Source organism: Fusarium vanettenii, assembly GCF_000151355.1.
Source record: "Fusarium vanettenii 77-13-4 chromosome 11 genomic scaffold NECHAsca_69_chr11_6_0, whole genome shotgun sequence".
NCBI classification, from domain to species: Eukaryota; Fungi; Ascomycota; class Sordariomycetes; order Hypocreales; family Nectriaceae; genus Fusarium; species Fusarium vanettenii.
Window position 1 is genome coordinate 1 of NW_003315820.1, and position 21,930 is coordinate 21,930.

At 43.7% G+C, this 21,930-nt stretch overlaps 8 protein-coding genes across 8 annotated transcripts; 4 read left to right on the forward strand and 4 right to left on the reverse strand.

Moving 5' to 3' along the window:
- Positions 1-5,666: 5,666 nt before the first annotated feature.
- NECHADRAFT_87001 (uncharacterized protein) lies at positions 5,667-6,563 on the reverse strand (the record flags this gene model as incomplete). The annotated part of the gene is made up of 3 exons (XM_003040384.1): positions 5,667-6,007; positions 6,059-6,313; positions 6,368-6,563. 3 exons carry the CDS (start codon positions 6,561-6,563, stop codon positions 5,667-5,669), a joined length of 792 nt encoding a protein of 263 aa, XP_003040430.1.
- A 989-nt stretch (positions 6,564-7,552) lies between these two features.
- On the reverse strand, positions 7,553-8,422 carry NECHADRAFT_87002 (uncharacterized protein; the record flags this gene model as incomplete). The annotated part of the gene is made up of 3 exons (XM_003040385.1): positions 7,553-7,796; positions 7,889-8,139; positions 8,201-8,422. The coding sequence occupies 3 exons, from the start codon at positions 8,420-8,422 to the stop codon at positions 7,553-7,555; spliced, it is 717 nt and encodes a 238-aa protein (XP_003040431.1).
- A 1,551-nt stretch (positions 8,423-9,973) lies between these two features.
- Positions 9,974-11,296, forward strand: NECHADRAFT_52759 (uncharacterized protein; the record flags this gene model as incomplete). The annotated part of the gene is made up of 2 exons (XM_003040364.1): positions 9,974-10,726; positions 10,787-11,296. 2 exons carry the CDS (start codon positions 9,974-9,976, stop codon positions 11,294-11,296), a joined length of 1,263 nt encoding a protein of 420 aa, XP_003040410.1.
- Positions 11,297-12,202: 906 nt separating this feature from the next.
- On the forward strand, positions 12,203-13,867 carry NECHADRAFT_52720 (uncharacterized protein; the record flags this gene model as incomplete). The annotated part of the gene is made up of 2 exons (XM_003040365.1): positions 12,203-12,434; positions 12,483-13,867. The coding sequence occupies 2 exons, from the start codon at positions 12,203-12,205 to the stop codon at positions 13,865-13,867; spliced, it is 1,617 nt and encodes a 538-aa protein (XP_003040411.1).
- Positions 13,868-14,195: 328 nt separating this feature from the next.
- Positions 14,196-14,942, forward strand: NECHADRAFT_52740 (uncharacterized protein; the record flags this gene model as incomplete). Its single annotated transcript, XM_003040366.1, has 1 exon — positions 14,196-14,942. One exon carries the CDS (start codon positions 14,196-14,198, stop codon positions 14,940-14,942), a length of 747 nt encoding a protein of 248 aa, XP_003040412.1.
- Positions 14,943-15,112: 170 nt separating this feature from the next.
- Positions 15,113-17,614, reverse strand: NECHADRAFT_52711 (uncharacterized protein; the record flags this gene model as incomplete). Its single annotated transcript, XM_003040386.1, has 1 exon — positions 15,113-17,614. The coding sequence occupies one exon, from the start codon at positions 17,612-17,614 to the stop codon at positions 15,113-15,115; it is 2,502 nt and encodes an 833-aa protein (XP_003040432.1).
- Positions 17,615-18,596: 982 nt separating this feature from the next.
- On the reverse strand, positions 18,597-20,033 carry NECHADRAFT_87007 (uncharacterized protein; the record flags this gene model as incomplete). The annotated part of the gene is made up of 2 exons (XM_003040387.1): positions 18,597-18,764; positions 18,819-20,033. The coding sequence occupies 2 exons, from the start codon at positions 20,031-20,033 to the stop codon at positions 18,597-18,599; spliced, it is 1,383 nt and encodes a 460-aa protein (XP_003040433.1).
- A 656-nt stretch (positions 20,034-20,689) lies between these two features.
- NECHADRAFT_52731 (uncharacterized protein) lies at positions 20,690-21,613 on the forward strand (the record flags this gene model as incomplete). Its single annotated transcript, XM_003040367.1, has 1 exon — positions 20,690-21,613. The coding sequence occupies one exon, from the start codon at positions 20,690-20,692 to the stop codon at positions 21,611-21,613; it is 924 nt and encodes a 307-aa protein (XP_003040413.1).
- Between the last annotated feature and the right edge of the window lie 317 nt (positions 21,614-21,930).

The following is a 21,930-nucleotide window of genomic DNA, read 5'->3' on the forward strand; positions in this document are numbered from 1 at the left end:
TATATAAAATATATCTATAAGGTATTATAGATATTATAGAATATTAATTTATTAATAAAGCTTAAGAAAAATAAATTTTATACCTTAGAAATAGAATTCCTTAGATATATTATCTCTTATAATAAAATATATATAAATCTTAAGAGAGTCTTAGAAATTAGAGATTAAAAAAAGCTAATTAATATTAAGGAAATATAAGCTTTCTTTAGATTTATTAATTATTATTATAAGTTTCTTAAGGTATTTAAGAAGATTATTATATTATTAATAGAATTTATAAAAAAAAAAAAATCTTTATATTTAAAAATAAAACTAAAAATACTTTTAATAAAATTAAGGAATTTATCTTAAGTAAATTAATACTTAAGATATTTAATTTATCTTAATAAATTAAACTTAAAATAAATACCTTAGACTTTACTTTAAATGCCTAAATAAGATAATAAGATAATAAAAGATAATTATATTTAATTATATTTTACTTCTATAAGTTATATAAAATAAAACTTAATTATCTTATCTATAATAAAGAATTCTTAATAATTATTAATATATTTAAAGAGTTTAAATATTACCTCTTAGGAAGCTAATATTAAATTAAAGTCTATATTAATTATAAGAATATTTCTTATTTTATAATAACTTAAGAACTTAATAAATAATAATTATAATATATTAAATATCTCTTAGAATTTAATTATATTATTATTTATATTAAGGGATTAAAAAATAACTAAGTAGATATTATTAGCTATAGACTTAACCTAGATATAGGGAAAATCTAAACTAAGGAATAGCTCTTATATTTTATTATTAAAGGATACTTATAATAGCGAGCTATTATATATATTAAATAATACTATTAATTAATATTATTATTAGAATATACCTAATGTATTAAGAACTATAAGAAATAAGATATTAATATCATAAACTATATATAACGATATAATTATAATAAATATAGACTCTTAACTTACTAAGAAATAATTATTATCCCTAATTAAATATTTAAAACTATTTTTAATTATTATTATAATTAATTTCTATATAATAAAGACTATAACCTAATATAGAGATAAATAAATTATTTATATAATAATTATTAATTTAAAAGAAGAATAAAGTAATAAATATAATAATATATAAAATACTATCCCTAGATAGAACTTATTATCTATAAATAAGATAAAGTTACTAAAATACCCTATTAAATTATTAGAATAACCTATATAATAAAATAGGGTAATTTACTTCTTATAAAGATCTTAGAATATAATAAATAACTCCTAAGTAATAAAAAAATAAATAATTAATAAATACTAGAGGAATTATAATATAACCTTATATATGAAATATATAGCTATTAATTATATAGATACTAAGGAATTAATAAAACCCTAGAATAAATTAAAATAATATATATTTTTCTTAATATAAAGAAAATTATTTCTATAATTATTAGTTAATATAACTTTTATATAAAAACTAAGGCATAGCGCTATAAGCCCTATAATAAGCTATAACCCTTATTAATACCTTAGCTACTATAAGAAGCTATTATAATAGATTTTATTATAAAATTACTTTTATTAAAAGAATTAGCTATTAAAAACTTCTATAATAATATTCTTATTATTATAAATAAATTTATAAAATTTTCTTATTTTATACCCTATAGAGAATTAATAATAATTAAAGAATTTACTTATTTCTTTTATTTTTATATTACTAAGATATATAATATATTACTTAAAATTATTATTAACTAAGGACTATTATTTATATCTAAGTTTTAATAAAGCCTAATAAGATACTTAGGGATTAATTATAAGCTCTTTATTATATATTATAAAGAAAGAAATAAATAAATAAAATATATAAATTAGATATTAAAATAATACCTTTAATATTATATTAATTATAAATAAATTAACTAAGTTAAGAAGCTATTAGCTACTTAATTAGCCTATAATATAGCTATAAATAAAAGCATAAAGATTATATTAGCTTATATTAATTTTAGATTTACTCTAAATATTTATTAATAATTAAGAGATATTATTATTAACCTTAAAATAATCCTTATTAATAATTAATTAAAGAATTTATATAAAGAAATATAAATAAAACTTAAATTTATTAAGAATAAAATAATAAATTATATAAATAAGAAAAGAATTAAAAGACTAATCTTCTTAAAAAAAGATATAATTTATTTTATAATAAAAAATATTAAAATAAAATAATAAAATAAAAAACTTAATTATAAATATATTAGACCCTATAAGATTAAATAAAAAATCTTAAAATATAATTATAAATTAGACTTATTACCTAAGGTTAAGCTTTATTTAATCTTTTATATCTTATTATTTAAATTAATATAAGATATTATCTAAATTAAAACTAATAATAAACCTAATATAAAAGTTAATAAATTAGAAAAATATATTATAAAAATTATCCTTAATAGAAATAAAATTAATAATAAAATAATATATTTAATTAAATAAAAGGATTACTTAAAATTAAAAAATATAACGTACTTGATAAGCGAGTGAGCCAGACAAGCGAGTGAGCCAAAAATCCCTCAACCTACATCATCTCTATTTGATCAATTGATTCTCAACCACCCAGCATGTCACAGTCTAATTATGAAGCTAGAATGCTCCTTGCCCTTCAGGCCCTTCAAAATAACCTAAACCTACGTATACGACGCGCTGCAGAGATCTATACAGTCAACCGTTGTACTTTAGGTCGCCGGCAAAAGGGCATCCAGTCTCGACGCGATACTACCCCGAATTCACGCAGGCTCTCTGATCTAGAAGAAGAGATCCTTATTCACTTTATTCTAGACCTAGATTCGCGAGGATTTCCCCCACGGCTACGTGGTGTGAAAGATATGGCTGATCAATTGCTTGCCGACCGCGACGCGCCACCAGTTGGCACGCGTTGGGCTCATAACTTCGTCAAGCGGCACCTAGACCTTAAGACGCGTTTCTTTCGTAAATACGACTACCAGAGAGCCAAGTGCGAAGATCCAACCATTATCCGCGATTGGTTTCGGCTTGTGGCGAACACAATCGCGAAGTACGGCATCCGATCAGATGATATCTATAACTTTGACGAGACTGGCTTCCTTATGGGTATGATTGCAAGCGGAATGGTTGTCATAGGTGCAGAAAGGCGTTCAAAGCCGAAATCAGTGCAGCCTGGAAACCGGGAATGGATTACAGTCATTCAAGCGATCAATGCGGAAGGCTGGGCGATCCAGCCGTTTATCATCGGTGCGGGCCAATATCACCTCGCCAATTGGTACCGAGAAAGTAACCTCCCGGGCGATTGGGCTATTGCGACGACCCAAAATGGCTGGACCGATAATGAGACTAGTCTCGAGTGGCTCAAGCACTTTGACCGATGCACAACCAATCGATCAATTGGTTCTTATCGTCTCTTGATCCTTGATGGCCACGAAAGTCACCACTCCATCGAATTTGAGAGATATTGTGAGGAAAAGAAGATCATCCGGCTTTGTATGCCACCTCATTCGTCTCATCTTCTCTAGCCCCTTGACGTCGGGTGCTTTAGTGTGCTAAAGAAGGCTTATGGTCGAGAAATAGAGCGTTTGATCAGATGCTCTATTACCCACGTTTCAAAGACGGAGTTCTTTCCGGCCTTCCACGCCGCACACGAGGCTACTATGACGGAAACAAATATCAGGGGTGCATTCAAAGGAGCCGGCCTTATCCCTCTGGACCCGGAAAATGTGATCTCGAAGCTTGATGTGTAGCTACGGACGCCAACGCCGGTTGAGGAGACAGCTCAACCGTCGACCCCTTGGGCTTCAAAGACCCCAAAGACCGTGCTTGAGGCTGGATCTCAGTCTGAATACCTCGAAAGACGAATCAGAAGGCACCAGAGTAGCTCCCCAGAGTCAATTTTAGAGGCTCTTCAGAGTCTTGCGAAGGGGACAAAGGCTGTTATGCATCGGGTTGCCTTATTGACTGCTGAGAATAAAGACCTTCGAGAGGCGAATGAGATATTAAGCCGGCGCCGGAGGGCAAAAAGGACTAGACTACAGAAAAGAGGAGTAATAACGGTAGAGGAAGGAAGGCAAGCAATTGATCAAATGGATGTGGATGCGCAGGTAGTGGCCGAATCGTCGAGGAGTGGTGGTCGAGGAAGGTCGGTTGGACTGGGTGTTCGGCGCTGTGGTGTCTGCGGCAAGCCCGGGCATAATGCAAGGACCTGTCAGGTAGTGATTGAGACATCTGGGGAAGAGTATAGTGAGTAGTTTTAATTGATTAGATGGTTTGTGGTGTTTTTATTGCGATTTCTAGTAGAAATGTTAGGATTTCTGGCTCACTCGCTTGTCTGGCTCACTCGCTTATCAAGTACGTTATAAGAATTATTAAAATACCTTACTAATATATAATACCTTCTAAAGAATTTTTATTAATAATACTAAGTATAAGCCTATTAAGGCTAATAGTATTTTAATTAATTAAGTTAATAGCCCTAAAAAAATATACCTTTATAATAATAAATAATTCCTCGTAGAGCTCGCTTAACTCCTCTAAGGTATATAAATTATACTTAAAGGCCTTATTATTATATATTTTAAGTAATCTCTTTTATTTCTAGATATAAATAAGCTTAGCTATTACTTCTTTTAAAGTAGCCTCTACCTTAGCCTCTTTATCCTCTAGATATTTATATTCTTAAATATTTTTCGCGATTATAAAAGAATTAATTAAAGGCTATAAAGGATATTAATATATACTTATAGAAAGAAGCTATATTAGCCCTATTATATATAATCTTTATATTAATATAATTAAAATAATAATAAAAATAATTAAAAATTACCTTATAAGATAAGCCTTAGTAGAAATAATAAATATAAAGTATAATCTTAGAACTAAAAGCCTTAATATAAGTAATAAGATTCTATATTTTAAAAAGTTTTTATAATAAAATATACTTAGAAACTTAGCCTAATATTATATTAATAAAAAGAAAATTTTATAAATTAGAATTACTTATTAATAATATTTAATTATTAAAATTAATCTTAGGGATAAAACTAATAAAGGGGGAACCTTATATTATAGCTATAATATAAGCTAGGTAAGGAAGCCTAATAGAAATACTTTAATTAAATAGGGATTAAAGGGATTAAATAATATTCGCCTTAATCTAAGGATTAAATATTAAATATATTAGTTTTACCTTAGACTAAATAAAGAGAATATTAGTCTAAAGATTAATAATAAGTATATAGAATATACTTATTATACTTTCTTATATAATAGTTACCTTAGCTATTAATATAACTTAGTTATATTTAATACCCTTAAGTATATTACTAGATATAACTTATATTACCCTTTAAGGCTATATAATATAATCTAGTGCTAATATAAACCTGTACGACCGGTTTATCCCTTAGGAAAATATCCTCTCGTCACATAGCCGCCCTATACCCTTATAATTTTATAGGGACTTTTTAGATATATAATAAGGACTATATTAGGCTATAATATTTAAGACTTTCTTAACCTATTATTAATATATAATATCTTATTATATAATAATATTAAGACTCTTTATTAATAATAAACCTAATATGCCTAGTTTATTCCCTTAGAAAATACTAGATATTATATGCGTATCTTAGCCGGTGTGGCTAGGGTGACGACGATATTAATGTTCTTTGGCTGCTCTAACTCGGCAATTTGAGGCTGTCCATCGCGTGGGTCAGCACTTGACGTTGATCCCTTGGCCGCCTTCTGCTTTCTCCTCCTCATCACGAAGAACAAAGCTCCAAGGACGATGAGGATGACGGCTACTACTCCAACTACAATTCCAGCAATCGCACCCGCACTTAGTCCATGCTTGGGAGGGCTGGGTGCTGTTGTGGTGGCTTGTGATGCCGTTGACATGGTTGAAGAAACTCCCGACGAAGTAGACGTCGTAGTAGTTTGAGAGTCGGTTGAAGATTCTGTAACTTAATGATTAGAATACGCCACACGAGATGTTTCAATTCCCATACCGGAGCCAGTGATGCTCGAACTAGATGCAGATGATGTCGATGTCGACGTTGACGTTGACTTGGTCTCTGGCGCGGTTGTTGACTCGGCCGGAGTTTCGGAGGAAGCGGCCGTTTCCGACGCAGAGGAGTTCGAGTCTCCAGCTAATTCAAACAGGGCACTGTATGAAGAGTCTGTTCCGCTGGTGATTCTAAAAGCGTATGTTCCCGCGTCAAGGTCATTCAGAGTGAAAGTGAAGCTATCACCGGTCGCACTCGCTACAATTGTTAGCCACAAGGCATAAGTCTAGAGTCGGAAAGATAGCAACTCACTTGTCAGTTCTTCTTCGACTCTCAGATTAGCAGAATCGCCTGTCATAAGGGCGATGGTGCAGCCATCGTCACAGCCCTGGTAGTGGAGCGTGAAAGGCGTCCCTTGCTCGACATCAAAATTGGTGTTGGTGAAGACGGGTCGGGCCGCGACGGTATGAAAAGCCCAGCCAGCGAGTAACACTAGCTTCGGCAGCATCTTGGCATGTTTGACAAGACTTGTGAGTCCGACGCCAAGTGGTGGAGCAGCGCAACGCTCGTGAGCAAAGCGGAGAAGGGAGAGAAGAAACAGGGAGATATGAGCACCCGAGGATACAGATAAGGTCAAAAGGAGGGGCTTATCAAATTGAGCAGGGGGGTTAATGAGTGGCTGATCTGGAGCCTGGTTGACAAATTGACTGGAAGTTGTGTACTCCTCGCGAACAGCTATGAAACCACGAGTGGCGCCAGCCGTTGATGGGAAGAACAGAATCTACTTTACAGATTCTCCCAGTTTGTTCAATTCCGTTCCTTCTTGAGAGACCCAAGCTCAAATGGCTTTTCGCAGGTGGCGAGACGCTCAACGTGTCTCATCCTGGGGGAGGCACCTGATGCTCAGCCGCATGCAACTATCGACGTCACTCGACACCATGATTGGACAGTCAGCAAGGCTCGCCGATCTTCCAGAGAGCGGGTTGTAATTGCTTTCTCATTCTGCCTTGGCCAATCCAGAACTCGGCCGAAAAGGATTGATTGTTTATCGCTCCAGGCGGTTGTGTGGATGACAGTGATAGCTTTTAGAGGCTGGTTGTGCAACATCTAGCCCTGGTTTCATTAGATAAGATGAGCCAGTGAGTAATCGCCAGAACTTTCAGACATCCTACCTACGAACTAACGTTACACTACCAACGCAATTCGTTCCCTTGGGCTGGGTTAAAACTGCAGTGCAAGTGAACACGCAACTCAGCTTACAGAGTGCGACAAATAAAGCCACTTTATCGGCATAGCTTTTCGTCGCATTCAGACTGGGCCATTAGTTCAAGAGCTAGTTAGTTTCTCTACTGTGCAAGCCATAGGCGTGCGTGGTGGAATTGGTAGCCTCAGCTCGAAAAGATTCCCGATGGTTGTGCGAGTAATGCAACACTGACGGATATTTTCTTAAGTTTTATCTTTGGTTATCATTCAAAATACAGACTTCTTTTCCTTCCTTTACTCCGGTAACGTTGTCATCCTTGACATTTCCACATGCTGAGGCTGCGTCTTGGTCGATTTGCCGATAAGATGGCCCGATTCCCTCTCCTCATAAGATGGAGGGGCACCATGGTCTTGCGGTAAAGAATGGTGCGCATCCTCTGCCGATGGTACACCCGCGTACTGCGGCGAGGGCTCTGCCACTGGGTCCATACGGTAGTAAGCTCGAAGGACCAGCATGAGCAATACGAAATGAACGAAGCTAGATCAATGTTAGAAGACGCCATTTCAAAGAAGCGGTACACTTGCCTATAGACAATAGCCCCGACCCAAGATGAGGAAACCATTCCACACTGAACGAGATCCGGCCCAAGATAATGGCACGCAAGAAGCTTCCGGGGTTTGATGACGGGGGCGTATAAGCTCTGGAACCCGAGACAGACTGCCCATCCAGCCACCTCGATTACCAGAAATGGTAGAACAATGTAGAGCACAAATTCTGTTAGTCGAGTGCCGCTTGCGTAGTCCATTGTCTGCTTTGCCTTCTTCACCCGGCCTAGGAAGATGAGGGCGAACAGGATGTGGAAGAACAGACCGAATGCCGCCTTGAAATCACTCCGTCCATACCGGCTTTGTTAATGGGAGCGAATTAATGAGGAATCTTACCAGGCCAATCTCAAGAGCTTGAATCTGTTCTCCCGGAGGGGGAAAATCGATCTTTGCCCCCTGCACAATGTCCCGTGGATCGGCGGTTTCAGCGCCAGTCACGGCCATGATAGTGGTGACCATCATGCCAATATCGAAAAAGATGAGAATTGAAAAGATGGTCATAATCTTGCGCGAGACCCAGACCATAGGCCGGGTATCGATGTGTGTGTATTCCGACATGTTGACGCGATTGAGGGTCAAAGAAACTCAACCATGATCTTGCCAAAAAGGCATTGCACTCTCATTTTATCAGATGTTGCGAGCTCAACGGCACTTTCAGACTCCAGTGAGGCTGAATTCCTCGTCGAGCACATGTTTCAACGACGATGTTTTGTTGGTCCAGCTGAACTTCGAGGCCGCAAGAAAGCAACCCGCTTGCGTGCATTGATGAGCTGAAGCTGCCTTGCCAAGACGTGTGTGTCCAATGGGATCGCGTGCCAAGATTGTTGGGCGGGAGTTGAGCAGCGGGATTCCGCGACGTCGGAAGATTGCGCTGCGGAAAAGAGAAACAAAGGGTAAAATGCTTTCAACATAGGAGGGATTGGACCGTTCCTATAGAGTTATTCTATTGCAATACATAGTAGTAGTTAAAATCTAAAAATAGTCATCCTTGTGGTGGGTAAGATGTCAACTCAGAAGATCGGGATTGGTGCTGCCGATGCCATCGGAAAACTACCCGCCGTCTGATCGAGAAGCTGATAGGATGGGCACCAATAATCAGCTGGGACATCCCTTCAGAATCACGTTTCTATACTTTTTCATGTTCGAGTTATACCTTGGATAGTCTAGAATGACACAGTCTGGAATGACAGGGTGGTCGATATTAACACCATTGGGCACCAATCTTAACATGCCGGGGTGCCTACCCTAGAGAGATCCACACCTAGAGAAGAACTTGAATTCATAAGGCCAGGATAGAAAAGATTTTCTTTACTCTAATAAACCCCATATAGGTAGATACGAAGCCTTAAAAGTCCACGTTGCCTTACCGACATTTCGGTGGTTTGCCTCCTCAGTCGTTCTTTGTCATTAATGACCTGTCTTTCAAATCAACGACGTGGCAGTACTACGGGACAATTCCCCTGCAATCAATCATACTATCTTATCCAGAGAGTCGGCCTCGTGACATCGCATTTATCAGGGTGGTATAAACTACAGGTCATTTTCAGTGTTTGGCCTCCTTCAACATGCCTCAACTTCACGGCAACAATCTTTGCTATTGTCAAGACCAAAGACCATTGTTCCAGTATATTCACTAAACTCGACCTTTTGCTGAATACGTCCTAGCAGCTCCAGATGCCTCTGTTAAGTGTTGGCCATTATTCCCGACAACAGCAGCCGAAATATCCTTATCGTAAAGAACCACCTTTTTTTTTGTGGGCTTCAAATGCGCAATTTAGCCGAGTCGGCTTATGATTTCCGATCCACGGTGAAGAATTTGAAGCATCAGGCAAATGTAACCTGTTTCTCCACTCCGAAATAGGAGCCTGAATGTAAATATCGGCAAGAGTCCTCCATTCTTCTGTTCCCGCAAATGTTGCACGGTGATCTTTGTAAAGCTTGTTGCATAGCTAATCATGGCTCGTTTAACCCCTCAATTCGCATCTCCCAGCCCGATAGCGGCGACAACGTCAGTTCCCAGCTTGCCCAACGTCTGTGAAAAATCGTATCATCTCAACTAACGACAATCATCGTAGGGCTGAAACACCACCTGATCAAAATTTGTCTGCGATGGAGGCACAAGATCTCGAGAGGATTGGAACGAGAAGAACTCACCAATCGTCAATCGTCCTGCCAGAACCTCCAGACGGCGGTGTACGGGCATGGACACAAGTTGCCATGGGCTGGATTGTCATTTTCACAACCTGGGGCTATGTCAACTCTTTTGGAAGTTTTCAATCCTACTACACATCGGTGCTGCCTCAATCATCTTTTGATATTTCGTGGATTGGCTCGTTACAAGTCTGGTTAACCTTCTTCGGGAGTGCCTTTTCTGGCAGACTCCTCGATGCTGGGCTCTTTGTTCCAACCTTTCTCATTGGCTCTACGATGCAGCTTCTTGGAATTTTTCTAATGAGTGTTTCGACAAAATACTGGCAATTGATGCTTACTCAAGGTATTCTGACTGGCTTTGGTGGAGGCATCATATTTGCCCCGTCACTCGCCTTGGTCGCCACATATTTTGACAAACATCGAGGCATCGCAATTGGACTTGTGACAACTGGAAACTCTATCGGTGGCCTTGTATATCCACTTGTCGTCCGGGAACTGCTTCCCATACTGGGAATGCCTTGGACAACTAGAGTGCTTGGCTTCATCAACTTGACAGGGTTTTGCTTTGTGGCTGTCTTTATGCGTCCAAGACTTCCCCCACGCAAGTCTGGACCAATCATTGACTGGGATGCCTTTAAGGACAAACTCTACATCTCTTATGTGGCAGGCCTGTTCTTTTTCGTCTTGCCCGTCTACTACACCTTCTATTATGTGAGTAACAAATGTCCGGTCGTCTTAACGCCAAGGATGGCTGTGCTGATCAGACTGTAGCTCGCTTCGTATGGCCGAGATGCCCTGGGTCTTTCATACTCTGATGCTTCGCTCCTCACCACCCTCATCAACGGTGCGGGCCTACCTGCACGAGTTCTGGTACCGATCATCGCCGACCGCATTGGGCCACTCAACACGATAGCCCCAGCTGGATTTTGCGTGGCTGTCGTTGCCTTTTCTTGGCTAGCAGTCCACGACATAACGGGCATCTGGATTTTCACAACCTTTTATGGCCTTGCTTCTGGTGCATTCCAAAGTCTCATGCCAACTGGAGTCGCAAGTATCACAAAGAGACTGGATGCCATGGGCACACGAATCGGCATGTGTTTTAGCATCATCTCATTTGCCGGATTGACTGGTCCTCCCATTGGTGGCCGTATTCAGTCTGCAACAAAAGACGACTACACTGGTGCGCATATCTGGGCTGCTCTCTGTAGTTCGGTTTGCGTTGGCTTGCTTCTATTGGCTCGAGTGCTGAAGGTAGGATGCAAACCACATGTCAAGTGCTAAGTTTCCACCACTGCCTTGGCAAGAGACGAGTGATGCATTTGAGGCAGTCTCTTACCTTGGGCGCTGGAGTTGGAAAAGTTCACAAGAGGGATCATGAGAGCAAACGACGATTCAGGATACTTGCGGGTTACATGGGGTCGGCTAGATGATGATACGCACGCAAACGACGTTATGTTAATCTTCCAGCCATACCTATTTAGTCATAGACACACACACTCTAATCTTAGTGATAGCTAATACAAATGCCCCAAAGACTGGTTACACCGGGGTTTATTCCTTCGCCCAGCCTCCCCACCTGACTCGTGGACATCAAGTTATATCCCGCAATTGTCAACTATAGACAGCGAGATCCGAGGATATCAACGGCATAATCAAAATCCTTGACATCATGCCATGACAATCACAAGACTTTTCCAGAAGGGAACGATTCTAAAGAGGGGTAATAAACGAAGGATCCATTTGGGCAGGCATTCCGGCGTCTTGGCACACCCCATAATCCACGTCCCCCGCCTTGGTATTGCAACCTAGACAGCGACTATCCCAGCTTCTAAACATGCCAAACTATTAAGCACCTTCTTTAATCGGTTTAAGCTTATCTTTCGCTGTCGCTGGTTGGCCCGGCGTCAGGAGATGGTTTATGGTTCCCGGCGATGAACACCACCTTTTTGGGACGTAGTCCTATCTCTTTATCACTTAATTATGCGCAGATCGGTGGGGATGAGCCTGGAGACGTTGTGGTTTGGAGAAGGTCCAGGCGACGCTCCGGCCGCCGGCCGCCGGCCAAGGACGCGAGATGGAAGCCTACAGCCGACAAGTCTATAAGAGCTCAGCTTTCTTCACGATCGCCACAGAAGAGGGTGTCCAGCACTCACAACTGTCATTCGCATCAAGACGACAAGAGACACAATGACGATTCGAGCAACTCTCACCGCTGGACTACTCTATGTAGGCCTGGCCACGGCAGCGCACCGCTACGCAGACAACCAAGTCGCTCTCGTCAGAGACAGCGATGAGGCCGCCAAGAACTTTCCCGACGTTGAGGGCGTTGAGCTTTACTCTCCGCCTTTCACGGACCCCAAGAGTGTCCCGGCGGGATTTGAGAACGGCACAAGTGGCCCAACCGACGATGCCACATTAGGTATGAGGATGTGACTCTACTTCCGGACGTTCCGCTGATCGACCGCAGACTACTTTCTCCAAACTCTTGCTGCCCGCAATGATTGGATGACATACACAAACCCATCTTTCAAGTCTGAAGATGGCCGTTCTATCCCTTATGTCTTCCTATCTACCTCAACGCAGCCCAAGACAAACGCCTCTGCGTCCGAGAAGCTCCGTGTCTATCTTCAAGGCGGTGTCCATGGAAACGAACCAGGTGGTGATCAACTTCTCCTTGCTTTGCTCGGAAAGTTTGATGCCAACTCTACTTGGGCCGAGTCCATCCTGGAGAAGATGGACATTATGATTCTTCCTCGTTATAACCCCGATGGCGTGGCCTACTTCCAGCGCTTCCTTGCAACCGGCTTCGACCCCAACAGAGATCACATCAAGCAAGCAAGCGCCATAACTCGAGAAGTCAAGAAGTTGATTTCCGAGTTTAACCCCCACATTGGTGTTGATTCTCATGAGTATAGCGCCAACCGCGCATATGGTACCAAGGATCAGTGGGTTCAGGCTGTGGACGGTCAAATCTCGGCTATGAAAAACTTGAATATTCACAAGAATATTCGAGAGTTGGCTGAAGAGATGTTTGTTCCCAATGTTGCTACTGCGATGGAAGCTCACGACTTGCGATGGAGCCCTTACATCACTGGTGTTCTGAAGGAGGAACCTCTTGTTTTCACTGAGCTCAACACTGAGGCGCGAGCTGGTGATGTTTCTCTTGCCCTGAGCCAAGCCCTTGTCTTCCTCACTGAGACCAGAGGTATCATGCTTGGTGGTCAACACTTCCAGCGACGAGTCGCAGCTGGGTTGATCATGGTTGAGTCTCTCATCCAGACGGCTGCGGATAATGCGGAAGAGGTGTACAAGGTTGTTGAGAGCGCACGAGAGAAGTATGCAGAGAGCAATGATGATATCGTCATCACCGACGCCCCTCAACCTACCAACAGGACTTGGCAGTTCATCGAGCTCGAGTCTGGAAAGCTCGTGGAACTCCCAGTCCAATTCCTCAGTACCACTCCAGTTCTCGCCAATCTCACTCGTACCCGACCCGAGGCCTATGTGTTCCCCAGAGCGTGGAAGGATGCCGCGGAAAGACTTCAAATCGCCGGAGTCAAGGTCGATACCCTCAAAGCAGACTTTGTCGGCGAGGTTGAGGCGCTAAACATCACGAGCGCTTCGGTTGGAAAGACACTCTATCAGGGTACCGCTTTGTCGACCGTCACGACCGAAACTATCCGAAAGGAAATCAGAATGCCTGCAGGAAGCTTCTGGGTCAGCACAAGACAAAAGAACGCGGCACACGCCCTTGTCACGTTGGAACCTGAGGGTATCGACTCGTATGTCACATTCAATATTCTCCCCGTCAACGAGGGAGACGAGTACCCTGTATATAGAGTTATGGCGTAGGTACATAGGCAGTATAAGTAATACGTCTTGTGGGTTTCAAATGATGCCATGCCAACTAAACCTGATTTGCCCTGCTATTATGCAACCTATTGGCCTGCAGTCTCTTTTTGTGAAATGACTCATGCAAAACGGCCCATAAGCGGAGAATTGACTCATTGGTCATAAAGGCCAAGGAGGCGCGTTAATTCTCAATGCGTTAATATTCGTTATATCCTCGATTTAATCTTTTCGGAGAATTTTGCAACTAGCCAAGACCCAACAAACACTTCCCACTTTGTCCGATATCTCTTCAAAACAACGATAACTCATGGTGGTCGATTTGCGGAAAATGCCGCAAAACATCTACGACAACGGCAAATTCTTTGCCGAATACGCCGCCCTCGATCGCTCAGTCAACGGCCTCGGCAGTGCCCCAGAATGGCCAAGAATGCAGTCCTACCTCCCGGATCTCAAGGGATTAAGCGTAATCGATCTCGGATGTGGTTTCGGATGGTTTGCTCGATGGGCACGCAAGGCCGGAGCTGAATTTGTCTGCGGAATCGACATTTCGCAAAACATGCTTGACCGAGCGCAAACCATGACCGACGACCCGAATATCAGATATGAACGAGGCGATATGGACTCTATGATGATTCCGGAGAGCTGCGAGAATAGATACGAAGTGGCTTTTAGCTCTCTTACGATCCATTACCTTGCTCACCTAGCAGACTTTGCCAAACATATACATCGAAGCCTCAAATGTGGAGGCTTGTTTGTCTTTTCCGTCGAGCATCCAGTTTACACGGCACCGTCTCATCCAGCGTTTATAACGGATGAAGCCACAGGACGAGAGTATTGGCCATTGGACAGCTATCACAAGGAGGGCGTGCGGTTGACAAAATGGCTCATTGAGGGGGTTGAGAAGCATCATCGCACGGTTTCAACTTACATCAATACCTTTCTAGAAGCAGGGTTTGAACTGACTGGGTTTGATGAGTGGCGCCCAACGCCAGAGGAGATGAAGACGTACCCTTACTCGGGACATCGGGTATTGCAACGGCCGGTTTATTTGGTGATGGCTGTAAGGAAGAAGTAGGATGGGATAAAAGTATACGACCTCAAGAATGTATATATATGATGTTTTTGTATATAATACGACGAGATTCCAATCCAAAGAGACACGCAGCGAGCATACTATCTAAAATGTCAAAAAGCCACCCTTCAATAAGTCATCAAACATTCCATCGCAAGGCCCAGCTTTCATTCCTAGGCCACCTGAGCAACCAGAGCATCAAACTCTTCCTCCGTATGTTCCGGAAAGTCTCTGTAGTCCTCTCCCAAGATTGTATCTCCATTGCGGAAACGTTGCATCTTCAAGTCCCCTCCAGCCAAGCGCTTCGCCTCAAACAGATCCTCCATGTCGACAAGCGACGGGACAACTGTAGTACGGAACTCGTATGGGACCCCGCTCTCTTTGATGAGATTGATACTCGCCTGGAGCACCTTGGGCTTGATTCTCTTGCCGGCGACCGTCTTGTACTTTTCAAGCGCGCACTTGATATCCATTGCCACAAAGTCAACCAGCTTCTCTGAAAAGACCTGGCGTAGGATTTCAGGAGAGGTTCCGTTTGAGTCGAGCTTGATGGTCACTCCCGCCTTCTTGAGAAGTCGCATAAAAGGTAAGAGACCTTTGTGAATAGTTGGCTCACCCCCAGAGATGACCAAGCACTTGTGAGAGGTTGAAGTGATGTGTCTAAAGACATCTTGAGCTGTCACATCGTCACGCACACCATTTACAACAGGTCCATTGTGACACCAAGGACAAGCCAGGTTGCATCGTGAAGTAAACATGATGGACGCTTGCATCTTGCCAGGATAGTCGCTCAGAGTACTCTTGATGTATCCAGCCACTGGAATATCGTCAATCTCAGCAACCTGTCGTTCAAGTGCCTGAAGCTCCGTCTCTTCTTTTCCAGCTTCCGAAATTGGCGAGTCAGAGATGTACCGGTAGACCTTGCGAGCAGTGAATTCTTCAGATTTGCCTTTGTTCCAGTCTCTGGTGGGACGGAAGTAGCCGACGATTCGAGAGTAGACGAGACATGACTCCCCGCAGAGTAAACATTCAGGTTCTTCTCCTGCACGGTAACCATGCGTCTTGCAGATGCTGAAAGTTGGCGTGAGGGTGATGTAAGGAATGCGGAAGCGCGATGTCAAGAGTTTGATCAAGTTTCGGGCCAATTTCCACTCGGGCAAACGCTCACCCAAGAAGGCATGGAAGACGGTTCCACCCGTGTATGAACACTGAAGGTCCTCTTGGTGAGCCAGGGCTTCAAAAAGATCCTCGGTAGTGTCGACTGGAAGCATGGTCGAGTTGGTGTAAAAGGTTGGAATCTTCCGGTCCGGGAAGAGAATCTTGTCTTGACGTGCGAACTTGTAACAAGTACTCTCGGCAGGACTCGCCTCTAAGTTGTAGAGGTTGCCTGTCTCGTTCTGGAACTCTTGAAGACGCTCTTTGATAAAGTCCAAAACCTCAAGCGCAAACATCTTTTGTTTGGCAATGGTCTCTCCAAACAACGCGACCACGGCTTCATTCATGCCGTTGACTCCGATGGTGCTGAAGTGGTTCGTCCAGTAAGATCCGGTCCGGCCCTTTGTTGCGGAGAGGTAATGAGCTGCGTATGGATATAGGGCCGCATTTGAGTCCACGAGTTTTCTCTTGATCTCCAGCGAGTCCTTGGCGACCCTCAAAGTATCCGACAGCTCGGCCAGGAATGTTTCCTTAGAGCCGTTGGATCTGTAGGCGAGATTGGGCAGGTTAACAGTCACCACTCCAATAGATCCAGTCAACGGACTTGCACCGTACTGGCCACCAACTCTGCAGTGAAGCTTGCTGAGGTCGAGTCGAAGTCGACAGCACATGGATCGAAAGTCTTCAGGATCCAGATCGCTGTTGATAAAGTTGGCAAAGTACGGAACTCCATACTTGGCTGTCATCTCCCAGATGGACTTCCAGCGAGGCGATTCCCAGTCGATGCCTTCGCAGAGGTTGTAGGTTGGAATGGGGAACGAAAAGATGTTGCCGTTGCCATCGCCCTGCATCATGACCTCGGCAAAGGCCTTGTTGAGAATATCCATCTCTTCCTGAAAGTCACTGTAGATCCATTCTTCATGAAGTTCTCCACCAATAATCACGGACTGGTCGCCCAGGCGACTTGGGCAGATGAGGTCCAGGGAGAGGTTGGTGAAGGGCGCTTGGAATCCGCTTCGAGTTGGCACGTTCAAAGAGTAGACAAAACTCTGCAGGTATTTAAAGACTTCCACATAGGACAAGTTGTCGCTTCGAATAAACGGAGCAAGGTAGGTATCGAAGCTGGAAAGAGCTTGAGCTCCTGCAAGCTCGCCCTGGAGAGTGAAGAGAAAGTTGACAATCTGGTTGAGAGCCGTGTTCAGATGCTTCGGTGGACGACATTGGATCTTGTTCTCGACGCCTCCGAATCCCTGAAGAAGGATATCTTCAATGCTCCAACCTGAGCAGTAGGCGCTCAAAAATCCAAGATCGTGGATATGGAAACGATTCTCGCTGTCGTACTTGCGAATCTCCTCGGTGTAGATCTTGTCCAACCAGTATTGGGAGATGATGTGGTTGGAGACATATTGCATGAGGCCCTGGTGCGAGTATGTCGAGTTTGAATTCTCAGAAACCTTCCATGTTCCTTTGGCAAGGTACTCATCAACGAGACCAATGTGGGATGCCGTGGCTGCAGTCATTGTGCGTGTTGTTATTAATGGCTCATAAATCGCGTGCTTGGAAGTGCATCGACACGGATATACAGTCCCCGGGCCTGGCAAGGTATTTATTCAATAGAAAGCCTTTGTTTACGCATTGTTATACCTGGAACTGTACAAGCTAATCTACCGAGCTCTCGTCCGATTCTGACGGCAAGACTCGGTGGTACAAGGCCGTATCTGGCTGTGGCCCTGGCAATCGGGCTGTCATATGTTCCCCGAAACACGCTTTTCGCGCGTTGACCAGGAGATTAACTCGCCTGATGAACCTTGGCTCGTCCGCGAGTCGGACGCGATTCCTCGTGACTCGGGCGTGAATGGCGTGACAAGGCATGAAGAAGCGGTCAAGAATCGTTCAATCTTAATCTTGCCCTGAGTCATTGGAATTGCCTTGTCTGGGGTTGGTCGTTTGATGTCTGATAACGCAGATACCTCGAAAAACGCGTCTGTTGATCGTAGATCAGGTACAATTGGAGAGAACGCGTCCCTACTCGTCAGCTTTTGCTATATACGTACCTTATCGATCACGGTGCATTCGTTCCTGAATGGTTTTAACCGAAAGGATTTGTCAGACATGGCCCTGACACGCTTGAGTTGGCGTGATGTTGCCACCAACGCTGAGACAGGCGTTCATGCTCGTCACCCGACGCAATTGGCCGATTGCGCCACCTCCATTTCCGGAGGAATTGAACCTTTTCAATCAGGTGTTTTGGACGCGTTTGGCTCAGGCGTTCCGGATATTGTCAAGGCGGCCTCGGCAATCTGTACTGCAATTCTTGGACCAGATACATCTGTCGGGCAGTTCAGGGTAATCAAGGATATTTACTTGAATTGATTCAAGTTGAGATGTCAATTAATCTAGATATTTAACAAGGTAACCAGATCCGGCCGGGGATGTTGGCCCAGGACATCGACCACCGTAGACTCTGCTCCCATCAATTACTGCCCATATCCTTGCAATGGCTCAGATCTTTGCCAAAGGCTTCTTGCTGATTCGCAATCTCAAAATAGCAACAAGAGCAGTAGCAACCAAAGACACGGAGCCAGCGTAGAACATGGCTGGTCGATAAGCGTGCAGCCCCTCATCAGCACCACCATAAGCTTCAAGGAGGTATCCTGCAATTGGAGATCCCTAACAATTCGTTGTTAGCACTTGAATCGAAGTCGCGGGATGATCAAAACTCACAAAGAGATAGCCTGCAACCCATCCAACAATTATCATGCCCACCGCCGTCGAGACACGAGTCGACCCAAAGACGTTGCCAACAGCGGTAGGCATGCATGAAAAGAAGCCTCCATTCATCAGCCCATTCAAGACTGCAAAGACGGCAAGAGGCGCCAAGGTGGTTGAAGCTGGCCATAGTGCAATCATGGTGAGGGAGTTTCCCAGAAAGAATGCGCCAAGAGTGTTCAGAGGTCCAAGAATATCGCAGAGTTGACCACTAATAATCCGACCGACGGCTGATGAGCAACTGAATCCGGCCAGCAATGCTGCACCAGTGCTAGTGCTCAGTCCCATGGATTGAGTGTAGAGGGGGATGAAGAAGGGTGGCACAAGAAGTGGGAAGATGCCAATACCGCCAGCCAAGAATAGGAGAGCAAAGTTGGCCTGTCGGAAGAGGGTCCAGTCGATGAGTCCAGTCGCGTGGATCGGTGTTCTCTCTTTGATCAACCAGGCTGCAGGGAGTCCAGTTCCGGCGATGAGAAAGCCGGTAATTCGAAAAGCCCATTCAACACCGTATCGTTCAATCATGTTGTTGGTTGCGACGCTCATAATCGCACCTCCGAAACCACCTCCAGCCATGACTATTCCATTTGCCAGTCCTCTCTTCCGGCGGAAATACTGAGCTGGGGCAACGGAAAAGGACATGAAGCATGCGCTCATTCCAAGTCCAAGAGGCACTCCAGGGAGAAAGAATAGCCCGACGAGATGGTCCGTCACAAAGCTTGCGCCAATCTCCGCAAGCGCTATCAATGTGATGCCGATGAAGCAGAGCTTGCGAGTGCCGAGAGATCGCATCACTCGAGACACGAGCATCCCTATCGATGCCATCAGCGCTGGCGATAGAGAGCCGCAAAATGACAAAGCCAGAGGGGATCCGATTCCCTTCTCCAGAAGCGCGCGTTGGTAGACACCCCAAACATAGCTGAGGCCTATAGTCCACCAACCAATGACAGCACAGGCGAGGATGATAACCCAACCATAGCCTCCGTCTGGAACGGTACTGTCGGCGATGCGCGAGGCTTCGAGAGCTGGGTCATCAGAGGCATCTTGCTGGAGTGATCTGCCATTTTCCGAATGACGAATTCGGGTTGATCGAAGGCTTGATCTTGTGGAATGGGCCGCTTCTTCATAATCCCCTCCAAGGACCTCCAACTGAACGGCTGTTGTTGTTGACATGGTGTTTTTCTTGTTCAGTTGTGGTGTCGGGTGTGCTTCCCGAGGGATGACATCAAGGAATCGGATGAAATGACGGATTCCTTTAAAAATCAGGGAATTTTTCTGTCCAAGAAAGGGCGTGAAGGGACAAAGTGCGCGGGAAATTTCTTTCCTTGATCCTTTCTGTCAATCGAAGGGCGCGGTTACATCATCCATCAAGAGGGGCCAGCCACGCTTGGCTAGAGTCCAAGGATAGAATATGAGGATTTGAAACGATTTAAATGAGTTGAATTTGTGCAGTAATTTAAAAGATATTCCAAGAGTGGCGATAAAAAACGCTGGTCTTGGTGGATATGCTACTTGCGGTCTCGGCTTCAGATTGGAAGTTATCAAGCACCGTAGGCATCTTCTCAGTACCACCAACGGGTAGGCTTCCCGAGCCGAGACGATAAAGGATAGGACGGATGCAAGATCGGCTTCGTCATATTACCAATCGAAAAAGCCACGTCGGATCCTGATGTCCTCTACGTCAACCGTGACCTAGATAAATATCTCAGCTTCTCCCTCATATTAACCCTGGTATTTATGCTCAACTTACAAACTATCTTTATTGAAACCACTTTATCGCCCCTTGACACAATTTTCGCATCTTAGTACACAATTCGTCACAGCCAAAGATGACTACATCCACAAACAGCACAACCTTGAACCACACCTTCAAATATGAACTCTCGACTCATAGTTACACCGTCAAATGGGATTCACTAGGTGACCCGAATTCTCCACCACTCATCTTGATCCATGGAACCCCATGGTCATCCCGCCTGTGGGAACCTTTTGCCCTCTCTCTATCGCGCCAATTCCACGTCTACATCTTTGACAGACCTGGTTTTGGAGAATCTCCCGCAGAACGTAAACTGCCCGGAGCAGCCGCCAGCTCTAGCCCTATCGTCGAGTACGATGGTGACCTTGCACGACAATCTGAAGTCTATGCAGCCCTCTTCAAATCCTGGCAGGCAGACTGGAACAGCCGGAAACCTCATGTCGTCGCTCACGATAATGCTGGCTTGGTCAGCCTGCGGGCCTACCTCCTCCATGACTGCCAATACGCAAGTCTGTGTCTAATTGATGTCGTTGCGATCGGACCATTCGGAAAACCTCTGTTCAAAGTCGTCGCCGATGCTCCCCATCGCTTCCAGCAGTTGCCCGACATGGCCTTTGACGGCATCCTGGAGAGTTATATCCGCAACGCCGCATTCTCTGAGTTGTCGAAAGAAACCATGCAGAGTCTCAAGGCCCCCTGGTTGAGAGAAAGCGGGAAAGAAGGCTTCATCCGAGAGCTATGCCAAGCAAACTCGAGAACCACGGATGAGGTGGAAGGGAGATATGGGGAGGTCGGAACGAGTATCCCAGTCAAAGTCATCTGGGGAGCGGAAGATAAATGGATTCCGGCAGAGGATGCTCGCAGACTTGGGAAGGCCCTCAAAGCTCGAGAAGTTGTGGTCATCGGAGATGCAGGGCATCTGATCATGCTGGACCAACCCGCCCAGCTCGGAGTAGAGCTGACGAGATGGCTGTGCACTGCTGACCAGACAAAGTAAAGATTGGAAACAAAGATGTAAACCATTAATAGACACCATAAAATGCTCGGCAGAAGCTCCTGTCCATGGTTTTCCTTGCCCTCTTTGTGCTTGGATTGCCCTCCATCTGGAACCATTGAGGCTGAAGCCCACAGAAAGGGCAGAGGATCGTCCTTATGCTGCGTAGTTACTGAAGAAAAAAAAATCTATCGTGTACACATTGAGATTTCATTGATGAGCAAAACCACTGTGGTGCCTGACTGTGCAGTCTGGTCCTCATAAAATTGACACAATACTAATGGAACGCGTTGTCAGCATAGAACAGGGTCTTAGCCCGA